Source organism: Pteropus alecto, unplaced genomic scaffold, assembly GCF_000325575.1.
Source record: "Pteropus alecto unplaced genomic scaffold, ASM32557v1 scaffold94, whole genome shotgun sequence".
In the NCBI taxonomy this organism is placed as follows: Eukaryota; Metazoa; Chordata; class Mammalia; order Chiroptera; family Pteropodidae; genus Pteropus; species Pteropus alecto.
This window is the reverse complement of record NW_006437736.1, coordinates 13485432-13495847: the sequence shown is the minus strand read 5'-3', so window position 1 is coordinate 13495847 and position 10416 is coordinate 13485432. Positions and strand designations below refer to the sequence as shown.

Genomic DNA, 10416 nt, shown 5'->3' with positions numbered 1-10416 from the left:
GTCTACAGCCATGCTACCCTGAACAAGCCCAATCCTGTCTGATCTTGGAAGCTAAGCAGGGTCAGGCCTGGTTAGTACTTGGATGGGAGACCACCTGGGAATACCAGATGCTGTAGGCATAAAAAATAAAAAAATAAGGGATTGTAAGCTGACAAGGTCCTTGCAATCTGTGAGGTCAACCAAGTGTTACCTCGCCAAAAACAAACAAACAAACAAACAAAAAAACTCTCTTCTCAGTCCCAGGCTTATACAGTCAACCTCCTACTTCTATGACTCACAGACATCTCAAACTTAATATACCCCAAACCAAATTCTTTATCTTTTTCCTTAGCTCTGCTTTTCTGCAGTGCTCCCTATATCACTATTCAGACATTCAAACCAGAAACCCTGGGTCATCCTTGTCATTTTTTCTCCCACAATGACACCTTTCCCCACTGGCTCCCAATGACTCTATCACCAAGTGTGAGCTGTTCTACCTCCAATGTATCTTGACTCCATCTACTTCTCTCCATTTTCTGAGACACTTCTCTGGCCCAAACTACTATCATCACTCCCTAGAACTACTACAGTAGCCTCCTAATTAGTTTTCCTGAGTCTACCCTTACTTTCACCCAACCGTCTTCCATGAGCAGCCACAGAGTGAGCTTTTCCATTGTAAAGAGAATCCTCTATTTAAATCCCCTGAGTCTTTCCCATTGCTCTTAGGATAGAATACCATCTCATCACCATTGCCTATAAGCAAAGCCCAGCAAGATCTGTCAAGACCTTTGCTAGTGGGTTTGAGCCACTCCTGGGCCACATGGCCCTCTTTTCAGTTCCTTCTATCACCAAGCTCCCTCCCTCTTTAGGGCTTTCACTTACAGTCTTCTGTGTGGAACTCAGCTAACTCCAGCTCATCCTCTAGGCCTCAGCTTAAATCAGACCTCCTCGGAAAGGCCTTTCCTGACCTCTAATCTAAATTAGGATCCCCACTGTTCTCAGCTTTTCCTTGATGATAGCAGTAAACACAACTTGTCTTTATATATGAATTCGTGGATCAAGTTTGTTCCCTTCTAGATGTCATCAAGGACTTCTATGTTGGTTTCTTCTGACTCCAATAGACCTTGAGTTTCATTCTGCATTCTACCACCTGGCACAGTGCATGCCACATAGTGAGTACTTAATAAATACTTGCAAAATGAATATTAAATGTGCTTATTCAGAGACACCCTCCCCTCAATTTGAATTTGCCCATATAGATAAAATGCTCTTACCTTCTCCCTTCACTTTGAGAATCATTGATAAGGGGTGAACAAAGGACAAACCAGGAAGATATCCCTAGTTAAGATTCCCTATAAGGAAGTAGAGGCCCTGAGGTATATAAAAGTGGAAGGAAAACTCCGAAAAGTTGAATCAGTATTTTAAAAATTAGCAAGGATAGACAAATGGGTATTAGATTTGGCAATTAAGGGTTTCAAAGCTAGACTAACCTAGGTGAGGTTGTCAGAGTTTAAGGGGGAACAGTTATTGTAATAAGTGTGCTCCTCAATACTGCAGTTTCTAACACAACCTGGGTGTCTCCTACTTGAGACTTCCCTCCTCCAAGGTGAACAAAATGATTCTCTCCTGTCCGAGGGTCACGAGACATAACTACCCTGATATCAATAAGAGAGGGAGCTAGGGAAGCAAGGACAATTTTTTTGAAAGATAGAGAAAGGGAGCCCTTTAAATGTAAAGAAACTCGGAGTGTAAGCCGCGATTAGAATTGCAGAAACAATAGTCCCTTCCACTCCCTTCTGGAGCCCTCGGAATGAGCTGCCCATCCGCAGCCGGCTGAAAGATCCATCCCTTATTTCTGCCCTGGGGCCTTTGTTCCTGCGGCGCAACGTTCCAGACAGATCGCAGGCGCCGGAAGGCGGTTGGTGGCGCGGGAGTTGCAGTCCTGGGAAGGGCCTTAGATTGAGGGCTCCTGGCTCTGTCGCGCCTGGCTAGTGTTGGTGGCGCGGGCCAGGAGGAGACCACAGCAATGGGTGCCACTGCTCTGGGGCGCGGGAGCATTCCCGCCACTGTCTGCTCACGTGACTACCGGGAGTCAGCGCCGGCTTGCCTGCCCGCCCCAGCTCTGCAGTGGTTACGTAACTGGCACCCCTGCTGTGGTCCTCAACTGGCATCTCTTTGGAGCTGACATTTTCTGCTGTCGGCATCTCGTCAGCGCCCTTGGGTTTTACAGAGTGTCTTGTGGTTTTTGAATCCTCACACAGCTGTTTACCAGCAGCTCTGGAGCCTTGGACAAGTCATTTAACCCAGTGATCGCCAACCTTTTTAGCACCAGGGACCCCATACACCTATGAGAATCTAACGCCTGATGGTCTGAGGTGGAGCTGAGGGGGTGATGCTAGCACTGGGGAGCGGCTGCAAACAGATGAAGCTTCCCTCGCTGGCGCGATGCTCACCTTCTGCTACACAGCCCTATTCCTAACAGGCCATGGACCTCTACCTGTCAGTGACCCAGGGGTTGGGGACCCCTGGTTTAACCTTTCCAAGCTTCAGTTTACGCAACTGAAAATTGGGATATCTTTGTTGTAGAGTTTATATGAGATATGGTGCCATTTCATCACAGACACATGTAATGTGAACTTAACAATACTCGGATTAAACAGGGCAGAGACAGCCAGCCATCATTCCACAAGAGTGTGAGATGGGAGACTGGGCTATGTTCTCTTGGCACCAGTTCTGGGCCTTTTAGTGTGTGTATCTTAGGAGGCTGACTGCGATTCTAGTGGTTTGTTTTTAAAACTAGATTATAATGTTTTAAGATGCCTCTTTTCCTTATAACATGACCCATCTGAAGGCAAGCCAACCATTTCATTTGGCACCCAACCAAAGAAATAGCAATCTCTTAACATACTGGGGATAGGGGCGGGGTGGAGGGACTAGCTTCCTCATGGAGGGGTGGTAGGTATGTCCATCTCCAACATGGCACATAAATATGACCTTGAGAAATCCTCATGCGCAATCAAGATTCAACAAATTTGTGAAGCCAAGTCTTCAAGTTCTCTTATAATTGCTCCAGTGACAGCAAAGTACATGTGATAACTCTTTAATGATGACTAAGCACTAAATTTATACCTGGAAGAAATGAACCAGAAATCTGTGCCTAACAATGGCAATACATGGAAAAAAAGGGAAAAGTAAAGCTCTTGGTCTCAAGTCATAGTTCAAACCTCCTGCCAGAAAAGAGCCTTCAAAACCAGCCATGAATGACATAAGAGTTTTAGAAACCACTTTAACTTCGAAAACATGAAAACTGTTGCTGAGGCTGTCTGTGGAGGAACAGGCAGCAAAACACACCCGGAGGAACTGAAAGGAATTACTGGCCAAAGGGCCATCTTCCAGAATATGAGAAGCTGGTATCTTTTTTGGGGGTTGGGGTGGGTGTGGGGGACCAGCTGCTTTCATATTTCCAAACTAGAAATGCAAAGCCCTGTTTCGGAAGCAACTAATGATCTTGTGACTCTCTCTCTCTCTCTCTCTCTCTCTCTCTCTCTCTCTCTCATGATAGTAGCATAGCTTTTAATAAAGTCAGACTTGTTCTATGAGGACACAGATCCTAGTGCTGTGGGGGGAAAAATCTGCTTATACTCTAGTCATCAAATGCAAAGTCTTGGGTATGGTTTTACAGTTCTCCATTCTAGAAGTCCAGTAGGACCTCAAAGAGAAAGGCTTTGGCTTTAGTGTTGCTGATCACAGACAGCGGTACCATGCTAAGATACCACGTACTTTATGAGTGTGTGTGCTCATAAAGACAAAGAAGTCTTCCTTCCCTCAACATCACCCTGGTCCTTCACTCTGCTGATTTAAGCATGATTTGCTGTTTCAAAGCCATATACATAAGGCTGAGATTCCTCCCTGACTCCCAGAGCTATAAATGCTGACCCTAATATTAATGTGGTAATGAGCTGGAAGAGTTGGAAGTTCTTCAGTATTGCCAGTTGCATTATTTATATTAAACAGGTATGGAAACAATCAAGCCTAAAACAGTCCATGCTTGTTGAGGAGAATGTGTTTAGGATTTTCAAGGGTTTTCTATTGACAAAGAAGTGAAACTCATTGTTTAAGTGGCCTAGCAAGTGGATCATGGTGGCTTTGGAAAAAAATTGAAGAGCTTCTTGAGAGCCACCAAGAAACACTAATAAAAAGCTTGGGGAACTGATAAGATCCCCAGAAGACAAAGATATTATGAAAAGGAAGAGAAAACCAGTTCAAATCTTTATGGATATGTTGAAGTGTTCCATGCTGCCAAATACCTGAATGATTTAATTTTTGAATAAAAGTGTTCCATGGAGAGAAACCTGAATATTACATGTGGTTAAATCTATACATGGCAAATTTTTATAATCCAGCAATTGTGCACATAAGTATGCACCCAATAAAAATGAGTGCCTTGGTCCACCAAAAGATTTGTACAATACTGTACGTAGTAGCTTTCTCTATAATAGCTAAAAACTGGAAACAACTCAAATGCCCATCAATAGTAGAGTAGATACACTACAATATATCCACACAATGGAATACTGTAAAAAAAATTAAAATAATGAGTTACTATTTCATGTAACAACATGGATGACTCAATGTTGAGAAAAATAAATTAGACACAAAAGAATACATACTATATGGTTTCATTTATATGAAAATAAAGAAAAGCCAAAGATAATCTAGACTGATAGAGTTCAAATAGTAGTTGCCTTTAGGGGTATAGTGTTAGAAAAAAGGCAAGAAGGAGCCTTCTGGAATGCTGATACCAGTGGTCACACAGCATATAAATATGTAAAAACTCATTGAGCAGTTTAATATTAGTGTACTTTATATATTTTACATATCAATAAAAAAGTAAAAAGTTAAAATTACTTGTAGCCTCATGGAATATTTGAGCTATTAACAACAAATGTTTGAGCAATTCAAGATCTAGTGGCAACAACTGGTGAATACCACGTTTTAAACAATCAGCAGCTGCGCAGGTGTGGTCAACTTCTCAAGTTGAACTAGAGTCAGCCATGGCTTAGGCTCACTCTCTGTCCCCTAAGCCTTCATCCACTTGATTATCACACAGGTCCTACGCTATTATTCATCACAGGCCACTATTCACAGTCATTATTTTTGTTGTCACACTGGCAAGAATATCCAGGTTGAGTGGATGACAAATGTTCAGGGTCACATCTTTCTTTTTAATATGCTTTCTCCTTTCTCTCTCTCTCTCTCTCTCTTTCTCTCTTTTAACTCCTACAGCACCTGGTATTCCTAAGTGGTCTCCCATCCAAGTACTAACCAGGCCCGACCCTGCTTAGCTTCTGAGATCAGACAAGATCGGGCACGTTGAGGGTGGCATGGCCGTAGACTCTCCTTTCTCTTTAATTAAAATATTACAAAAATTTATCCTGTACATCATTGTATGTATACTGCCACATTTTGTATTCCTACAAATTAACATGTGGTACCTAATTGATGGGGTAGGGATTTTCAAGGGTAATTTTGACTACAGCACATAACTGTCGCCTCATATCTCCCAACTCTCTGTCCCCTCAAAATGTGAAGCTTGTAGCCCAGTGCCTGACAAACATAAAATGCCAGTTCAGCCCCTTCAGCCTAGTATCCCACCTCCCACAACCCACATGTGCTATCTCACCAAAGCAGCCAATGACCAAAAACATCTTGTAAGCAATCAAACTTGAATTTTCTGCTGCGCTGTATCCTCCTTGACCCTCTTCCCATTCTATACACTCAGAGATCTCTGAGTCCCCCTCACTGATTCCTATAGTTCAGCTCCTGAATAAAGGCTGACTTACCTCCCAAATTTATATCTCTAGCTTCTCATTCCCCCTCCAGATCTGCCATTTTCAAGTGTGTTCTGGATGGTTCCATATGGCTGTTGCTCAGGTACCTCAAAAACATGTCCTAAGCTGAACCCACCATCTCTCTCTCCCACCCTCCTGCCCCTGCCCCCAACTGCTCCTCTTCCTGTCACCTCCATCTGCATTAGTGACACCACCTTCCAACAAAGTCTTCCAGGCTGGAAACCTCCCTTTCTCTCTTTCATTTCTCTGGCCTTAGCAACTAATCACTCACCAAATCTTGCAATTCCAACAATGTTTCTTGAATTTTCATCCTTATTTCTAGTGCCCTATTTCAAGTTCTTGGCACTTGTCACCTGAGCTGCTGGAACCAGCCATGGTGCTTCATGTCCCGTTTTCCTTGAATCTTCCTCAGCATTGCTGCCACAGTGGTTTTTCTAAAATGAGTATCTGACCATGTTCCTCTCCTGCTTCTTTCCTGTGGGGTTTCCCATTACTGACCTATCCAGAGGCTAATACTTGCATTCTTTAACTTGGCCTACAAGGCTTCCATAGTCTGGCACCAACTTCTCTAGGCCTGTTTCCATGCTTCCTTTCTTGCTGCAGCAACCCTGAAGTCTTCCAACTTCCCCAAACCCAACTATCACTTCTGGCTTTTTTCATGCCAGCTCTGTCTGAAACGAATGCTTTCTGCATGCACCAACCCTAACCCCACCCCCATTCTATAGAATCACCTCTCAGGCCAATTCCTAGTCATTCTTTAAGATTCAGTCCAGTGTCATCTCCTCCAGGACACTTTCTTTTCCTAACTGCTTGATCCATGGTTAGGAGTCCCATCCTTTTTACACCCATATACTTTCTTTATATCTCTATAATTTCATCTGCTACATGATAAACTGTTTTTATAAATGTCCTTGTAACCTCCTTAAGGATTCACTGCTTAATCTACAGTGCTTCGCACAAATGATTGCATTTAAACCAGAAATGGAGCTTTACATATACACTGAATCGTCACAAGACCCTATGCAGTAGATACTGTTGACATAAGAAACGTCCAAACCTGAAGGGAATTTTAATGAGTTTGAGCCGAACCAATGACAATTTCCGGGAAGCAAAATCTCAATGGATTAAGAAAATGCTCTGGAGAATGGCTGTTTTGTAGCTTATTTTATACACTGGAATCAAAGGAAGAGATGTAAGGAGGGTGACGTGAAAGCACTGGTGGTAGGTTAAGGGAGTGAGAGAAAGCAAAGTGGAGAAATCTCTGGGGTTGGATAAAAAGTAAAACAGAGGGACATATGCTTCTTTTACATTGATGGGTACAGGAGAGTCAATAAGTATCCTTTACAGCACATAGAGATGTTGGGGGGACAGCCAACATAACCAGGAGAGGTTCTGTGGTCTCCTGCTCTGGTGCAGTGGGCTGCACCCTGAGGGGTCTGGAAGAAAGGGACTACTCTGACTTTCCAGGGTATGTTATGTTAGCTGCAAAAAGACAATAAAGAGGTTTTCTTAAGGTAAAGATTGACCTTTGTCAAGAAAGTTACAGGCCCAGGATGTGACTACCCACTACGACCTGCTTTTAGTTAGGCATTTTTATGTTCAGATCATCCTATGTGGTTAATTTCAGTCTCTGAGTTGTAGGGCCTGCCATGCAGCCTCCCCTGAGTTTGTTAGGTTTAGTATGTGGCCCCTTTTATGCCCCACAATACCAATAGCATCTCTATTTTACAGAAGAAACAGCACCAGGGAGGTTAAGAAATTTGCCCATGGTCACATGCATGCTGGCCTTCAGGTATTCGCACCCAGTTAGCCTGACTCCACAGTATACATCTTTCACTACTATAGTATATTGCCTCTCGATGGAGTGAGCACTGAGTAAATGTTAAGTAAACAATAATAGCTATGCTCAGTGAGTGCATACAAGTACCTGGCTCCATACTAAGTGCTTTACCTGGATTATTTCTACTCTACAACAACACCGTGGGGTCAGTACCGCCATTATTCCCATTTTACACAAGAGAAAACAGGTTTAGAGAAGTTGGCAACCCCTTCCAGTAACCCCTAATTAGTGGCATAGCTTCATTCACGACCAAGGTCTTAACCACTACATTCTCCCAAACGAGACCAACAGATGAGGAATGGATTGACATCCAGGATGAAGACTAGAACAGCATGGAGACCTATGACACCTACAGCTCAGAGCCGGAAACACAGGGTTCAGAACCTCAGGCAAAGAACGGGCTGACTCACAAGCGGGTCAGAGAGTGACCCAGAATCACAGGACCATGGACATAAAGGTCAGCACAGTGAAAGACACCCCCAAACCCACCCATGCCCTTCATCTCCTAGGGCTCGAAAGTTGGTTGCCCAGCGGCTCAAAGGTCTTGACGGTGAACAGATCTCCAGGGATCCCAAAGCGATGCAAGAGAAGGGTTAACTGCCCAGGGGGCCTCCTCGCGGCGTCGGGGAGGGGCGTGTCCTCCGCAGCAGCGACCTAAGTGGAGTATTAACCGCCCCCGAGGGGCCCCCCACGGGGGCTTAGCCTCGGGGCGAGGCGCGATCTGGGGCGGCGACGAGAGGGTTAACCGCCCGGGAGGGCCCCCGGGGGGCGGGGCCTCGGGGCGGGGCGCGGCCTGGGGGAGGTGCTGGAGGCGGAAGCGGCCGGCGGTCTGCGGGCTGCCCCGGCGCGCCTCGGCGACTTTCGGCGGGTCTTCTCTTGAGGCCCAGCAACCTCCCAGCCTGGGGAGCCAAGCGAGGTTCGGGAGCGGTGACGCGGGCACGGGGCGGGCGAGAGGGACGATCCCTGGAGAGGCCCGAAGGGAGCGAACTCGCGAGCATCTCGGGAGACCGGGACAGATGGGTGAGGGCAAGGTGATGGACCGAGGAGCTTTGGGGGAGCGAAGGAGGAGCGGGGCAGTGGGCAAACGTGTGGAAGGATGGAGGGCCTGTGTAAGGACCCCCAGCCAGGATCCCGCACTTCACACCCTTTTCTCTCCCAACTGCTGTCCAGGTCAATCCTGAACGGGAACGTAACTTGCAGAAGAGAGACGCCCCAGCAAGACTCTTTCGGGGAGACTTCTGGCTCCTCACTTCCATGGGCCAGACGGCCCTGGCAGGGGGCAGCAGTAGCACCCCTACCCCACAGGCCCTGTACCCTGACCTCTCTTGTCCCGAAGGCTTGGAGGAGCTGCTGTCTGCTCCCGCTCCTGATCTGGGGGCCCAACGGCGCCACGGGTGGAACCCCAAGGACTGCTCAGAGAACATCGAGGTCAAGGAAGGGGGGTTGTGCTTTGAGCGGCGGCCTGTGGCCCAGAGCACTGATGGGGCCCGGGGTAAGAGGGGCTACTCTCGGGGCCTGCACGCCTGGGAGATCAGCTGGCCCCCGGAGCAGAGAGGCACCCACGCTGTGGTGGGCGTAGCCACAGCCCTCGCCCCGCTGCAGGCTGACCACTACGCGGCGCTGCTGGGCAGCAACAGCGAGTCATGGGGCTGGGACATTGGGCGGGGGAAGCTGTACCATCAGAGCAAGGGGCCCGGTGCCCCCCAATATCCAGCCGGACCTCAGGGTGAGCAGCTGGAGGTACCGGAGAGGCTTCTGGTGGTTCTGGACATGGAGGAGGGAACTCTGGGCTACGCTATTGGGGGCACCTACCTGGGGCCAGCCTTCCACGGACTGAAGGGCAGGACCCTCTATCCTGCAGTAAGCGCTGTCTGGGGACAATGCCAGGTCCGCATCAGCTACCTGGGCGAAAGGAGAGGTGAGGCCTGGGGCAGGTGTGAGGAGATTGTTCTGTCACGGGTGGTTGTGGTTTGGGTTGGAAGCTCAACACCTTTACAAGAGCAGAGAGAACGAGCCTTCATCTGACCTGCCTCTTACCTCTATTCAGTAGCAGTAATGGTAAAGGGTCTTCACAGCCATTACCTAATTTAATCCTACCAACAGCAATAGAGGTATAAAGTGAGGCTTGAGAAGGCAGCTTAGTAGTAAGTGAGCCTTCAGAATGGAGAGAGGCTCTCCAGGGATTAGGCCTTTACAGGAAGTTATCAACTCCTGGAGCAGGGGTGCAAAGGGTTAAATGGGTACTGGGCTAGGTGCACAAGTCCAAAAGAAAGAGGACTTGGCAGTGCCAAGCACCCAGGGTGTGTCCCAGGTTTCCTGGGCTCTGACTTGCGACACATACCTACTTCCTCCTCAAACTACAGGAAGGAGCCATTGAGGCCCTGCACCTAGGAGAGCAGTGGCGGCAGGGTTTGGGAGTGGGGTTTCAAGGGAGGGGTCTCCTTAGGGAAACCTATGAGGCCAAGGCTTGGAGCTGATTGAACTTAACTATTCCCTGCAGTTTTCTTCAGCAGAGGCTGAATGCCTCTCCTGTCACCCATGGTGAGTCTTTATAGAGCTGAGGGCCATCCCTCCTTTCACGTCTTCAGCCCCAGCCCCAGACTCTGGAATTAAAGCCTGAGCCAGCTCCAATCCTGTCATTGCCACCTTGGCCTGTTGCTCAGCCTTAGCTAGAGCTTCACCCCCAGCTCTGACTTGGGGGTGTGTGATGCCTCCCACCACCAAGGGCAGATACAGTACTTGATG

The 10416-nt window shown here is 47.3% G+C and overlaps 1 protein-coding gene and 2 pseudogenes across 3 annotated transcripts in view; 2 read left to right on the top strand and 1 right to left on the bottom strand.

The window, feature by feature from the left end:
* On the top strand, positions 1-119 carry LOC112481956 (annotated as a pseudogene).
* A 5137-nt stretch (positions 120-5256) lies between these two features.
* Positions 5257-5375, bottom strand: LOC112481997 (annotated as a pseudogene).
* A 3099-nt stretch (positions 5376-8474) lies between these two features.
* Positions 8475-10416, top strand: part of SPSB2 (splA/ryanodine receptor domain and SOCS box containing 2) — a 2456-nt gene continuing 514 nt past the window's right edge. Inside the window, exons 1-2 of one of the 3 annotated variants that reach the window (XM_006914650.3) lie at positions 8475-8587; positions 8842-9589. In XM_006914650.3, coding sequence (XP_006914712.1) covers positions 8926-9589 — 664 coding nt within the window. In that variant the 5' untranslated portion in view covers positions 8475-8587; positions 8842-8925. Of the gene's footprint in view, positions 8703-8841; positions 9590-10416 lie in introns of all 3 variants that reach the window. The other 2 variants (XM_015591586.2, XM_006914649.3) reach the window with 2 other exon arrangements.